The sequence below is a fragment of the Leptodactylus fuscus genome, chromosome 1, assembly GCF_031893055.1.
Source record: "Leptodactylus fuscus isolate aLepFus1 chromosome 1, aLepFus1.hap2, whole genome shotgun sequence".
NCBI lineage: Eukaryota > Metazoa > Chordata > Amphibia > Anura > Leptodactylidae > Leptodactylus > Leptodactylus fuscus.
In genome coordinates, this window is record NC_134265.1 from 335847417 (window position 1) to 335863333 (window position 15917).

At 40.7% G+C, this 15917-nt stretch overlaps 1 protein-coding gene across 1 annotated transcript; it reads right to left on the reverse strand.

The window, feature by feature from the left end:
• Nucleotides 1-3850: 3850 nt before the first annotated feature.
• CHMP3 (charged multivesicular body protein 3) lies at nt 3851-14947 on the reverse strand. The gene is made up of 6 exons (XM_075261367.1): nt 14830-14947; nt 11880-11940; nt 8453-8632; nt 7520-7641; nt 6454-6568; nt 3851-5467 (listed from the first exon to the last, which is right to left on the reverse strand). Exons 1-6 carry the CDS (start codon nt 14872-14874, stop codon nt 5325-5327), a joined length of 666 nt encoding a protein of 221 aa, XP_075117468.1. The 5' UTR covers nt 14875-14947; the 3' UTR covers nt 3851-5324.
• Nucleotides 14948-15917: the final 970 nt, after the last annotated feature.

Genomic DNA, 15917 nt, shown 5'->3' on the forward strand with positions numbered 1-15917 from the left:
TGCATTTGCAAAGGTCTGATCACTAAGGCAATGCATTGCCTTAGTGATCAGACCTTCGCAATTGCATTGCATTGCAAAAAAATCGTCATTTCTTTTGCAGGCTGCATAAAGCAGCCTGCAAAAGAAAAGCACTGCAGACAGGCCGGGGAGCCTTTACAAGGCTCCCGGCTGTCATGCCAAATTGACATCGGCCCTGGAGCATGCTCCAGGTGCCGGCGATCACTGGCGCCAGAAGGGTTAATGCCCACGGTCGGCAGGATGCCGGGTGTTTAACTATGCAGACATCCAGCACTAATGCCTCCGGTCGGTGCCCACACACGCTCCCATAGAAATGAATGGAAGCGCCCGGCACGCCGATTAACCCCCCGCTTGCCGGCTACTTCCATTCATTTCTATTCACTACGTCTTACTTTCGGGGGAGCGCCTTATATTAGGCAAGGCAGCAAAATGTCTGCCATGCCTTACTTTCGGGGTACGTCCTATTGTCGGGGAAACACGGTAGCTCTTGCAGTTGCACTGATAAAAAGTCAGCTCCTTCGTAACAGCAAGCTGCCAGCTCTCCCGACTAGCAAAGACGAGCCTGAGGCAAATCAACGCTGGTTCTGCCACAGGCTCGTCTGTGAGGAGGCGGAGTCTAAGATCGGACCACAGCGGTCTCCATTGTGGTCCGATTTTAAACTCCGCCTCCTCACAGAACCAGTGTTGATTGACCGAATGCTGTACACTGGCCAATTCATTCCTATGAGAAAAAGTAAGCTCCCTCGTAACAGCAAGCTGCCAGCTCTCCCGACTAGCAGGGACGAGCCTGCTGCAGAACCAGCGTTGATTGGCTGTATGCTATAGCATTCGGCCAATCAACGCTGGTTCTGAATAGAATATTTATTGAAAATAGCTAGTAGTAGAATATTTATTGAAAATAGCTAGTAGTATCAAGTACGAATATTTCGAATACCATAGTATTCGATCGAATACCTACTCCATCAAATACTACTCGCTAATCTCTAACCAGAAGTCAGCCATTTTTAAAATTTTCACCTAAAGGTCAGACAAGTGTGTACGACTGTACCTACAAAACAATTGCTCACCGGTTATTTAACCATCATCTAAGGCTGTATTCACACATTGCGACTGGTGTACTCACAGCAAAAACTGCTTGACTTTGGAAAACCGTTGTCACAGCATGGCCATGTGACCAATAGACATGACGTCACTGGCCCTGGAATAAGAAGAGGAGCAGAGAAGACGATCCCTGTGATCTCCACATTGCTGCTGCCAGAGGGTCATGTGACCTAATCCAACAACAACCATATGGGAATCACAGCGTCACAAAGTGTGAATATTTGCAAATGGATTGTTAACTGAGGTCTCAACTCAACCCTCGGTTTAGGGACCACAGATCTACAGGATACACCGACATACACAACAAGACAACCAATGTAAAAACAGCCTTTAATAAAGTTTTAGCGCCATACAAACAAAGAAAAACAAAAACCATCATCAGCAAACAGCTTGCACATGCTGCCACACCAGGAGACATTCGTGCAGGCAGTGGGCGGCAAGCACACGGACACCATTATAGTCTATGGGGTCCATGCGCTTTCACTGCGCAGCGCTTGCAGTTGCGCTTGTATTCCGTCCGGGGGTTCCTCATGCGGACTCCTTCTGGATGGAACACATAAGCTAGTGTGAACCGACCCTTAGCCAAAGGAAAAAAAAGAGCATTGTTTTATTAAGAATTTTAGTGTTGCATTTAGGGTTAAAAGAAGGACGCAGAAGACTTTTGTTTGACTGCTATTCACACAAATATGAAGGCAGATGCAGTACATTAAAAGTTTAATAATTCTAAACTTTTTTTTTTTTTTTTGAGAAAATGGACTGAGGGCTTGCTCAAAAAAAAAAAAAAAAAAATGTGTTACTATAATATATCGTCTCTTAGGCTACGTTCACATCTGTGCTGGGTCTGTCCGGAGAAAATCCATCAGAAATCTCTGGACGAACGTGCTACAAGACGAATCATTCACCCATTGATCTCAGTTTAAACCCCCCCTCATCCCCAAAAAAACATATCACCCAATGGAACCCAATATAGTCAGTGGGGCCCTCGGCCTCCGTTCATGTCCATTATTGTCAGTTTTTCCAGTCCTGTGAATGACCAGAAGAAAGGACTTTCAGGCGCAGACATGAACGTAGAGTTACCGTATATACTCGAGTATAAGCAGAGTTTTTCAGCACAGTTTTTTTAGAAGCTTTAAAAAAAATAATAAAAAAATAAAATGAATAAGTTGTAAATCCCTCCTTTCCCTAGAATACATATAAAAGTAGAAAATGACTGTGACACAAACACATTAGGTATCCCTGTGTCTACTGAATATAGGGGATCTGCAGTGCTCCTGCTCCGCCGGGAAGGGGTTAATAGGAGCACTGCAGATACCCTATATCAGCCAGACTGAATTCCAAGTGGGGGGAAAAAAACTCAGTCCTCAAGCTCAGGGAAGGGGCAGACAGACAACCAAAACACCCCCTCCCCTTCCCCAGCACCTACAGCACCCAAAAACTCCGACCATTTTAATTTTTGAAATTTTCCAGTAGCTGCTGCATTTCCCCCCTCCCCCTAGACTTATACTCGAGTCAATAAGTTTTCCTAGTTTTTTCAGTAAAACTAGGGGCCTCGTCTTATATTTGGGTCAGCTTATACTCGATTATATACAGTATATCACTTTTTTTTTTTTTTCTAGGATCAGAATATTGATGGCTTATCCTGAGCTAAATGAGCTAAAGTGAACAATGAAGAGGCTGATCAGAGGAGGTGCCCCCTTTATTCTGATATTAATGGCCTATCATAATATTAGCAATATTCTAATAACCCCTTTAAAGCCAATTACCTCCAATGTGCAGACTAGATGTGAACTATAGTATACACTACATGTCATGTGGCAAAAACTTTAAAACCACTGCGGGGAAAAAATACAATGCAATTTTTTCCCCACTCTGGGCTTTTGTTATGTGGGGCCTTAGTCTCAAAAGAGATTTTCCATGTTGGATTCAGAAAAGATCAACTAAAACAGATGACCTATACATATATCATACAGTGTATATATATATATATAATTATATATACAAGAAATTTTTTTAAAGTGTCAAACTTATTTTTATTAGTGTTTTTTCTTCATTTTTATTTTAACCGCTTAGTAGCTCAAGAGTGAAGAAGAAGCTGGAAGAAATACAGAAGTGTTCACGCTGTAAGTCTCTACAGGTATAGCAAAAGAATTCTGAACATTTGATTACAAAGTTGACATAGTAACCTGGAAATGGTGAACCTGGAAAATAATTCTCTATGTGGTTTAATAGGTGAGAAAATAAAAATTGAAAATAACTTGTTACTGTCTATCTTAGGATAGATTGGCTGGATTATAAGGACTGTATTACTGCCGACCTATGCTTATAAGGCAGCATTTATCTAAGGATATCTAGGCCATAACCTTGCCAGAGGTGCCACAGTCCGTGTGCAAATACCAAACCCTATGAGGACCATTGTCATCAGTCACTACTCACAGTCACATTGCGTTATTTTTGTTGCAGATATATCATAAAAAAAATCTAAAAGCTTCCTTTATATTTCCCATTCCTTTTCAAGCCACTCCTGACTTTGGCTCAAAAAAAAAAAAAAAACCCTAGCAAAATCTGCATCCAAAAATGCTGCGTTTCCGCAACGTTGAGCCTTGGCCTTAGGCTACGGCCTCATGTTGCGGAAACGTAGCTTTTTTATTGCAGATTTTGCTGCGTTTTTTTTTTAAGCCAAAGCCAAGAGTGGCTACAAAAGGAATGGGAAACATATAGGAAGTTTCTCCTTTTTTCTCAATCCAATCCTGGCTTTGGTTCAAAAACCTGCAGCAATATCTGCAAAAAAAAAAAAAAAATTAAAAAAAAAAAAAAAGCTATGTTTCCATAATGTGGGGCCTTAGCTAGTCTAAAGGGTATACCATAAGTTTATGATGTAATAGAGCTGCTATTGGGGATATGATTAGCTATAAACATGTCCTGGGCCTCTGTCTCCAATGGCAGTACATCCATTGGTTTGTATACAGGCTGTTTTTGCCAATCACAGGCCTCAGTGTTCACCTCTTCATAAACAGCATGTCACAGTAGTCATGTGGCGTTTTTAAGAAGCAGCCATTGCCAAGGCCTGTGATTGGCTACAGTGGTCCCATAGCTGAAACAGGACATCACAGGTGACGTCAACCAGGGGGCTTGTAAACAGAATGGGGCACCCACCACTAGAAATGGAAGCCCGGGGAAAGGAGAATATTGGTTTGTTGTGTCTATTAAATCATAAAAATATGAACTGGAAAAACCCTTTAAGACCTGGTAGAATTGAGACACATTCTGTAGCCTTCACTCTTGGAATATTGGATCTATGCCAAGTAAAAGTGGTGTTTTCAAAACAAAAAAAATCCACTTTTTTTTTTTTTTTTTACATTTTCAAAGATTTGTGTTTGTTGTCAAGGAACCAACACTTCCAGTACCAGACACAGCCCATAGGCAGGTGTTGTGCGTACAATACATGACCTGAATCAGACAATATATAGATATGAGACCAATTCTAGCAGCTAGATATAGCTATTAGAGATGAGTGAGTACTGTTCAGATCAGCCGATCCGAACAGCACGCTCCATAGAAATGAATGGATGCACCTGGTACTTCCGCTTTGACGTCGGCCGGCCGCTTAACCCCCCGCGTGCCGGCTACGTCCATTCATTTCTATGCGAGCAAGCTGTTTGGATCGGCTGATCCGAACAGTACTCGCTCATCTCTAATAGCTATGGTTATGTGGAATCCACCTGTAATATTTGTATGTATAGCAATGCTACATACGCACATATATCTTGTACGGGTCCTTTCTTTGGCTAGGGAATCGATAGACAACATTCAAGACATCTGATACAACTCGATCAAGAACTTAATCAGAAGATAAAAAATAGATTATATATAGGTACAGTTATATAGCCACCATTTATTTAGCAGATGCAAAACCCACTCTCTTAGTCCATAGTCCATCCATTCCACTGATCACACCCCGCAGGTCCTCGTGGTTTATCTAGCCACACGAGTGCATGGCGTTCAGCAAGTGTGGAGTCCTTCCCGCTGCATGCCTCCTTACAGGGCTAGATGTGAGTACCGGGAATCAGGGGGAAAAGACAGCACGAGGAGTATGCCACCTTTAATAAGCCGAGGATAGATTTATAGAGTATATATATATAACCCAAAATACTTTCACAAAAGAAAGGTACAAGTAAAATAAAGACCAGAGTCTGTAAAGTGCATTGTTAGCTCCGGAGGGCAGCGAGCCGGGTCTGCATGGCTTCCAAGTCCTCCTCCTCCTCTTCGTCGGATACAGCAGCCGTGGCACCCTGCAGTTCGGCCTCCGGTAAGGCATCTGTGACTTTGCTGGGAGCTTTGCCCAAGGCCCCTGGAAAACATGTTGAGATTAATAGAAGTGCAAGTGTTGTGAAGGGAGAAAAATCAGAAAATCATAAAGCAAATTAATATTTATTTTCTAATTTACGCTAGGTTCACACTAGCGCCCGGAGCCCGTTCTGAGCTTTCCGTCTTCCAGACCGGGTCCGGCCGTGAGCGCTTTATGCTCTCCGTCGCGAAACCGTTTTTTTAAAAACTGGACACAGAGTATTGCGTGTCCGACTCCGTGTCCAATTTAAAAAAAATGGCTTAGTGGCGCAGAGCATAAAACGCTCACCGCCACTCACGGCCGGACATCTTTCAAACCCATTCAAATGAATAGGTATGAAAGAGTCCTGCAGGTTTCCGTCTCCTGCTCTGTTTTGTGCAGGAAACGGACATGAACGGAGACCGGGCACAGATGTGAACGAGCCCTTAAAAAAGTCTTGGATTAAAGTGGTTTTCTGTTCCCCAGATCAAAACGAAGAAAGCTTTGAAGACACTAAAATAAAGAAATAAAGCAGACTCAAGTGTCCTATGCACTGCCATTGCCAGAACCTCTTGCGGAATGACGTACCCCAAACACCCACATGTGACCACTGAGGGCAGTGATTAGTCGTAACGGCCATGTGGGTGGCAAGAGATTAGAAGACCAGAGCCAAGGACTGGGATGGTGGAGGCATAGGACAGGTGCTTTTTTTTTTTTTTTAACTTTTTTATTTTATTTTAACCCCATCTCTAATTTTCTCGTGGGGTTATAGGATCTTATCTGGTTAATAGATTTTTAAGCCAGCTTGTAATGCTGCAAAAAAAACTTTTTAACCCGTTTTTAATACCAGTCCATTAGCCTTTGTACTAATAATTGTTAAAGCGGCAATATAGCCAGACAGCCCTGAAGTCCCACAAAATAGAAAGCAAGCCCAAAAATATGATACTGGCACAATTATAACCTGCACAAAACAATGCTGAATATCACATATGTCTGAATTTCCTCTTTACCTGCTGTGATTTCAAATAGGATCTTATCTATCTCCATCTCTGCTTGTTCTTCCATTTCATCTTGGTCTTCCATTCCTTCGAATGTGTCTTCTAACATCTCTTCTATTATGCCAGCCTATGGGACAACAAGCCTTAATTGGATTACATAGTAATGTTACTGAAGTTTCTTACTCCTCCTCCTCCAGGTCCAATCAAAATTGGACTGGAGTTGGGAAGGATTTTTTCTCCCTGAAATGGTGCAATTGGCATGAGCCTCATGGTTTTTTTTTTGCCTTCCCCTGGATCAACACTGTAGGGGATTGTAGAGTTATAGGTTGGACTTGATGGACTAATGTCTTTATCCAACCTCATCTCATCTAATCTCCAAAATGCACGAAATGTGACCTTCAGGGAGTATTTTAAGGGATTAATATCTATAAAAAGTTTGCTTAAGTGAATTTTTTTGTAAAATGAGGTCTTCAATAGCAATGTACAGTCATCTGATGTAGGAAAAACTAAGTGCCCCATCTGCCATTGTAGGAGCTCATCTTAGAGGTTAGAGCACTATATGACAACAACCTTGTTAACAACAGAATAACAACTAGCAGAATAGTGAGCGCAGCTCTGGAGTATAATACAGGATGTAACTCAGGATCAGTACAGGATAAATAATGTAATGTATGTACACAGTGACTGCACCAGCAGAATAGTGAGTGCAGCTCTGGAGTATAATACAGGATGTAACTCAGGATCAGTACAGGATAAGTAATGTAATGTATGTACACAGTGACTGTACCAGCAGAATAGTGAGTGCAGCTCTGGAGTATAATACAGGATGTAACTCAGGATCAGTACAGGATAAGTAATGTAATGTATGTACACAGTGACTGCACCAGCAGAATAGTGAGCGCAGCTCTGGAGTATAATACAGGATATAACTCAGGATCAGTACAGGATAAGTAATGTAATGTATGTACACAGTGACTGCACCAGCAGAATAGTGAGCGCAGCTCTGGAGTATATACAGGATCAGTACTGTACTCATAATTTTATTTTTTATGGAGATAAAATCTTTGCGTGGTTTTACCTTCATCATTTCTTTAGAAAGTTCTCTCATTGTGGCTTGTATCTCAGGAATCTTCACTAGATTTTGCATGGCTTTCATAACCTCAGTACTCTTCTGTAATGACCCAGAAACTCTGAGCACCGCTATGAGGATGCATTAAAAAAAACTAATTAAAAAACAAAACAAAAACGCACACTTATCAATTTATTAAAAGACGGGATTTCAAGCTAAAAGAAAAAAAAAAAAAAAAAAAAAAAAAAAAAAAAGTATGGAGATTGCAAAAACATGTTTAAAGGGGGTTATCCAGCTTCCAAAAATTATCTGCTAAATAATCACTGTTCCCTTGTGAAGCCTTTGCTTCGTTTTACGTTACTTGCTGCTCCTTGTAAGCCTGTTATATCTCTATTGCATGCAGTGAATCTGTTGACAAACTACATTTCCCATGATTCATCTGCCTGCTCTCACTCTATGTGTACCTCTTCCTTTTCCACTGTCCCCACTAAGAATGAAATCACAGGTAATGAATGGCTCCCACATCCGAGGTCACATGCTGCTGTGATGTTTTGTTTTGCTGGGATAGAGAGCTTGCAAACAAAACATCACTCTGAGGTCAATGAAAATAAATAAAGTCAGATATATGGTGCCGAATTTAAAGATGATATATATTAGGAAGTGTTTTGCACGGATGTATCCTGCTATTTGGCCCATATTTTTTTAAAAACTAGATGATGACTGCATGCTGTGATGCATTATTATTTGTGTCCCTAGGACATTTTTTGTTTTCTGGTAAAAATTATTTTGTCGGCGTACCAAAAGAATTTTACCCAGAGTCTTGAAAAGGTTGGGAAACCTTGGAGTGTCACGTATCAAGTTATAAGCCTGTCCTCATATACACAGCCAATGGAAAACATAAAGAACCCAGCACTCATGCCAAGTTCATCACCGACTACTTACCCAGTTGGTTCTTCATGCTCATGAGCACTGAGTTCATGTGAGCCTTTGAAGCATATAACTTATTTACTGCCCGTTTTGACTGCACCACCTCCTTGGCTAATATAATACATGCTTCCCGGTTGCCTTTCTTCGCTGTGTCCTTTATAGACCTTTTGACTTTCTCTTGCTCTCTCTGAATATCTGAAATAAAAAGAAGCAATCCTATAAATCCCACTAGGGCCTAAATACATTATTAATTGTCATTAATATTGATGACCTTTGGATAGTTGAAACAATATGTGCTCAGTGGGGATCGGGGATGTAGAGTCGGTAGGCCAGGGTCAGACAGAAGCGGTAAGATCCTCTAAAACACGATAAAAAACCCCAAAATCTAGTGACTGAATTCCTATGAATTCAAGTAAATATGTAAGAAACTATGTATCTAATTATACAAAATTAATATTTGTATTATATAATTTAACGTAGGTAATTTTTAATCATCTTTGGGCTGGAGTCGTAAACTCTCCCCAGAAGACCTGACTCCATCCGAACCTGGTCTTGACTCTACAATCCTAGAAGAAGCAGCGGAGCTTGTATGAGGGGTGCCATCATATTCATTCATCATGATGTCAGATCCCCACAGATCTGATACCGAAGCCCCAGCCTAAAGATAGGTCATCAATATTTATAACTCCCAGAAGAACCGTTTAGGGACTTTGCATCCATTTATTATTGCCCAGGATGTTATAAAGAAGCACTCTGGTCATTTGTCACCCTTTTCATCTTTCTGTACTTCGGGGTCACAGTCTCTACTGTCAGACTCTATATGGGCTGTGCCACACAGAGGGAAAGAACTCCTATAACAGTTATCGCAGATATTTAGCTTCTATCGGGCCCCATATACACAACTGAATGTGCTTCTGAATGCACTTGGTTACTCGGTTGTCACTCTGCGCTATTTTGGACCCAAGAAGTTGCTGTTTTTTAGGTGGTCGACTGCCAATAGTGTGCATAGAGCCAGTGGCCCTTTACAGGAATAATGAGGGACCAAGAATCAGAGGGACTGCAGATAGAAAAGACACCAGTTGCCTCCCTTTACTGACAGGTGATATAGATGCAAGTCCCACCTAGCTACTCTCAGAATGCTCTCTCTAGTAACTGTATGGCGGCAGTATATTCACGTGTGTGTGTATCTATATACACACAGAGAAAATAGTATCAGTATGACCTTGTTGTGGTGGAATTTCATCTACCTTTACTTCTGATTTCTTATCAATTACTAAGGACAATAAAACACGGTCTCCTGATTTCCTAATAGCTGCATACTTGGCTTAGCCTTTGTGGATAGTGATATGGGAAGGCCTGACGTTACACCCACACCTTAACTTCAGAGAAACCAGCTCCAAACAGCTGAGAAAAGCTTCTATTTATAGAGGCCGCAACTCCAGTCACAAGACCTGCACATAGCACCCTGACGTATGAGCGAGAAACTATAATCCAGCAACTCAGTCTGCTCACATTACAGGGTGTCAAAACTCATGGTGGCAGGGACAGCTCTGACAGATCAGGTCAAATGTAACGCCATCTTAAAAAAAAAAGCAATTAACTCCGAAAATCCAAGCAAAAATGTCACTTTTCTTAATGTAGCTACTGAATTTATATCTCATACAAGTACAGTTGGCACATGTCCAGTGACATCTTGCTTGCAGCTCAGTCTCATTCAATTGAATGATTTCAATTTTCAAAAATCTCAACAAAAAAAGCTGCGATTCCACAACATGGGGCCTTAGCCTTAAAGGGGATCTTTCACCATCTTAAACAAGTCCAACTCCTAACATTACAATTAATAGTTACCCCTTCACTGATTCTTGAACAGTTGGAATTTTTTCTCTAGCCCCCACCATTCCTGAGGAATTAGTGCTGTTAGTTTTGGTTATATAAAGATGAAATTGGATAAAGACACTGGTCCAGCCAGTCCAACTGATAACCCTATAGTGTTGATCTAGAGGGAGGCAAAAAAAAATCCCATAAGACTTATGTAAAGTGCACCATGTCAGGAAAAACAAATTCTTTCTCAACTCCAATTTGGCAATCAGTATACAACCTGGGATCAACTTGTCCTTACTAAAATCTAAAACCCATAACCCGTGATATATTTCTTTTCGAAGAAGGCATCCAGGCCCTCTTTGAACTTGCACAATGAATCCTGATATACTATTTAGACTCTGTACTGTCAGGTGGACGGTATCAGGCAGGAACATGCAAGGGGTGTGATTCTGAGCTCTGACACTGGCTGCTTCTGATTGGAGCTCTGAATCACACCCCCTGCCTGACATTACAGAGCTTAAATAGCGCACAGGTACCAAAATGAACTGCGCTTGTTGCTCAGGAATGGTGAGGGCTAGAGAGAAAATTCCAACTGTGCTGGAATCAATGGAGCCACGCCTAACACATGCTAAGAACATAAATTGGTGGAGGTGATGAAATGTCCTCTTTAATGGGAAATTCCCTCTAATAATATAGTGGATTTAGGCCTTAGAGAACAGAAAATCTGCGGTGAATAAACTTATAAACTTTCAATGAATCCATACACCACTCTGCTTACTCACCGAGGAGGGCTGATCTGAGCCAAAGAAGCACACAGCTAAGCTGAGCGCCCCTTGATTTCAGCAACCGGTGAAACAAAGGGTCACAGCGCCAGTAACCCCACTGAACAAAACTTTTGACATCTCACTATCAAGGGTTTAGTGAAATGATAGCTACCCTTTAACTTTAGTATACAGGTTATTTTGACACACATTTAAAAAACAAAAATCTGTATTATTGATATTTAGCTTTTTTTCTTGTTTACACTTTTGTTTTTATTGGGGGTTGTCTCACCAGAAACAGCCATTTTCGCACTGCAATAGCAGGTTGATCCTCCTCTCGGCACTCCTAGCATACAGTTCATATTGCCAAGGGAAGCCACAGACAACTAGGCCAGCTCTGCCTAAACTATTGTCCCCATGGCACGCGCTGAGCAGTAAGCCATAGACACATGCAGAGACATAGCAGGAGAATAGTCCTAACTGTGCCTGGGTGAGATTTCAGGTGCAGACAGCGAGAGATCAGTGAGGCGGCTAATATGGTGAAACTTGCCAAAATAACCAAAAACAATAGCGCCCAAATAACTACTCAGGCAGCATGACTAGTAAGCCGAAGTACCTGCCCACCGTGACTAATTGAGATAAATTTGCAGAATCTGAACAGGTTTTTAAAAGTGAAAAAAACATGATGCAACAGTTGTCTTTCCCTTTGTTTTGGTAGGGGGGGGGGGAGGGGAGGGATATAAAGAAAAGATGTGACAGGTTCCCCTTAAGAGAGAACAGGGAAGGTAAGTTTATCCATCAAGCAATCTAACAAGATCGACATTGTAATAAAGCATAAAAATAATAAGAGTTAAACCAACCTCTTATTTGTCTGTCAATCACTCGCATTTCCTTCCGGATTTTAAGCGACCATTCATTCACCTAAACAAGGAAGATGAGATATTAGATAGACATAATAATATAGGACGGCTCTGGGAACTAAACAACACGAGCCCCCTGGACTGGCTTCTTGCTTATTAAACAGTAGTCAAATATAAGATGATATGATCAGTGCGGCTTACTATATACTACTTTACGAGTGTATACATACAATGAATGGAAATGTGTAATAATAATAATAATAATAATCAGAATTGCAGAGTGTCAATACTAAGATTTATTTGGGCAATAGCTTGATCCTAAATATGAAATTGCCATAATGCTTATGTAGTGCCGCATCAATTCCTGCACGGCAATACCCAGACTACCTGAGAAACAGCAAACGGAACAAGCAAAATAACCACAGAAGAAAGTTACACTAAAACAGTCATCACAGAAATTCCAATAAGAACACAAGTAAAATTAAACTTTTACTAGGGCTGGGCGAGTAATTGAAAAGAAACTGAAACCAAACATGAACCAGGCCAACCGATGATGATTTTGTCCACGTTGGTTATTACGGTTCGGTTACTATTACAATGTTTGCAGTTTCGGTTGGATCAAACACTTCCCACCCTAAACTGCTATTACACTCTGAGGTCTCTTCAGATACCTGAGTATCTGAGTGGAGCCTCCGGGATGGTGATCAAACATAAAAAAACAGTGTTACTCACCTCTCCTGGGCTCCAGCACGTCTCCCTGTTCTCTTTGGTGCTTCTGCCTGTTATGATGTTACCATCGAGGCCTGTGACCAGGCCTCAGCGTTCACGCAACATCACAACAATTGCGCCTATGAATTACGACACCACTTGATGCTGAGGCCCAATCACAGGCCTCAGCAGTCACAGACGTCAGTCTGAAGTGCCAAAAATATCAGGGTTTCGTGCCCCCAGTGTGTTTGATCACCTCCCCTGGACCTCAAAGTATAATAATAGCGGATTCGGTTTAGCTGTGTTTGGTCCAAACGAAATCACGACATTTACGGTGCCTGAATAGCCTTTTTAAAGGCTATTCACACATATGTGGGGCTCTATCAGCATGATTTTGCTGATAGAGCCCCTTTAATTGTATGGGGAACTGATTGCGCCCCTTTACCTTTTGGGCCTATTAATAACTTTATTATTGCCCCCCATGTATGAGGCAACTATGTTTTAGCCCCCTGGTTAACCTCATATAACATGGATAGGAAAGGCCCAAGGTTTGTACTCTATGGAACATTCACATGACTCTTAACATGAGTTTGATATGGGATTTATCTACTGGATGAAGCATTCTACCATAGAAGTCCTATGTGGATATCTTAATAGGGATTTCTATGGCGAGCTCATTTATACAGGATGACTCTGGACTTTGATGCGACTGTCATCTCCTGCAGAGATTCTTCACCGGATCGAGTTATTGGACAACCATAATATCTGTGAATATCATATTTTGTCCCATATTCACTGCCATTGTTGCTTGTTCTTCTGTGCTGTTATCTGCTGAGATATTACATATTGCCTATGGGGTATGCATAATAATGGAAAAGTCATGTTTTAATTGTGTTCTAGTTGGAATTTCTGTGATAGCAAATGGAAACAGCACTAAGCCCTCTTCACACTCAAGAATTTGGACCACCAGCAATCATAAAGGGAATGGAGATACATACTATAGAATTTAAAGACAGTATAGGGTGATATATCCTACACAGTAAGGGCCCCGTTCACACGGAGGAAACGTGCGTGTATTTTGGCAAAATACATGTGTAAAAATAAGATTCCCGTTGACTTCAATGACATTTTTTTTTTACACATGTAAAAAAAAAAACACATCAAAATAAATGTGTAAAATGTCATTGAAGTCAATGGGAGTCTTATTTTTACAGGTGTATTTTGCCAAAATACACGCGCCTTTACTCCGTGTGAACGGGCCCTCATACATAGGACATACTGATACATGTTATACAGTAAAAAAACAGGACTAAGGGATACATACTATACAGGAGCAGGCAATATACACTATACAGTTATAGACAGGAGCGTGTGATATATAGTACAGAGCAATAGATAGAAGCGGGTGATATATACTATACAGTTATACACAGAACAGGCTTATATATAATATACAGTAAAAGACAGGACTAAGTGATACATACTATGCAGTAGTGGACAGGAGGGAGAGAAACATACTATACAGTGATAAGACCAGGTGACATATATATATATGTATATACTACAAAGTAATAAGACCAGGTGACATATATATGTATATACTACACAGTAATAACACCAGGTGATATATATGTATATACTACACAGTGATAAGACCAGGTGACATATATATATATGTATATACTACACAGTAATAAGACCAGGTGACATATATATGTATATACTACACAGTAATAACACCAGGTGATATATATGTATATACTACACAGTGATAAGACCAGGTGACATATATATATATGTATATACTACACAGTAATAAGACCAGGTGACATATATATGTATATACTACACAGTAATAACACCAGGTGATATATATGTATATACTACACAGTGATAAGACCAGGTGACATATATATATATATATATGTATATACTACACAGTAATAAGACCAGGTGACATATATATGTATATACTACACAGTAATAACACCAGGTGATATATATGTATATACTACACAGTGATAAGACCAGGTGACATATATATATATGTATATACTACACAGTAATAAGACCAGGTGACATATATATGTATATACTACACAGTAATAACACCAGGTGATATATATGTATATACTACAAAGTGATAAGACCAGGTGACATATATATATATATATATATATATATATATATATATATATATATATATATAGCTGTGTATGACTGCACCCTGATATCTACTCACCAAGTCCTTCGGTGGCCTCTCCTGTGTTTTCCCGAACAACCCCATCTCTACCTATCCGACAACTACAAAACACAGCTAGAGTCTTCGCACTCCGCTTCCGGTGTCAGTTATTTCCGTCTTCCGCCCGATACTTCCCCATCCTTCCTTTCACTTCCGCCCTCAGTAGGACGTCAGATGTGACGTCATGCGTGTTGCTCAGGAGCTGTGGTAATGTGGTGATGTTAGATTTTCGCTTCTAGGTCAGGCTGGTGCCATATAAGCCATTATAAATGTAATGTATGTATACATATATTCCTCCTGGTGGTGACTGCTCACCTGTCTCTATAAGGACGTGTTCCTTATCAGTAACACCAAGTAGCCGTCACTATTATGTTCTGTTGGGGGATCTTTTTGCCCCCTAGTGGTCACATCTTTATAATAGTATTTAGTCAGTGACTAGTAACCTGTTATATTACAATGCAGTACCCTTATATTTCTTCTAGTGTTCTTGTGTGTACTGCATTATATATCAGCAAGCACAGATAAGTTGTATTACACATGTATTTATTATTACTTTCTTCAGTTCTAACTTGCTTTTGGTAACTACTTGTGACTGTCCGGTGTGGCGAGGGCACCACTGCAACGTCGGGCATGTGAGGTTTGTGGTAAGATACTTGTTATTATAACCACATAAAAATCTTCATAGTTTCCTTAGGGCTAACGTGACCAGTCACCTCTATTACAAAAGTGTCTGACCTCTGTATAAGCAATGCCGCCCCTGCTACCTCTTGTGTCACCCCCTCTACCTCATAGATTGTAAGCTTTTGCGAGCAGGGCCCTCAGTCCCATTGTGTGAAATGACTTTCTTTGTAATGTATCTTTCTGTCTGTATTTGAACCTACAAATTGTACAGCGCTGCGGAATATGTTGGCGCTATAGAAATAAAATTTATTATTATCGTGGAATCCGCCTCAAAATCTGCTGCCAAAAAACTTCAATGAGAGCCACTTGCTTTCTTTCTTCTAGCTAGTAGCAGGAAAAAGAAACGTCATGCCCCTTCTTCCCGCGGATTCTGCGGCTAACTCAGCCACGGCATCCACGGCGTGAGA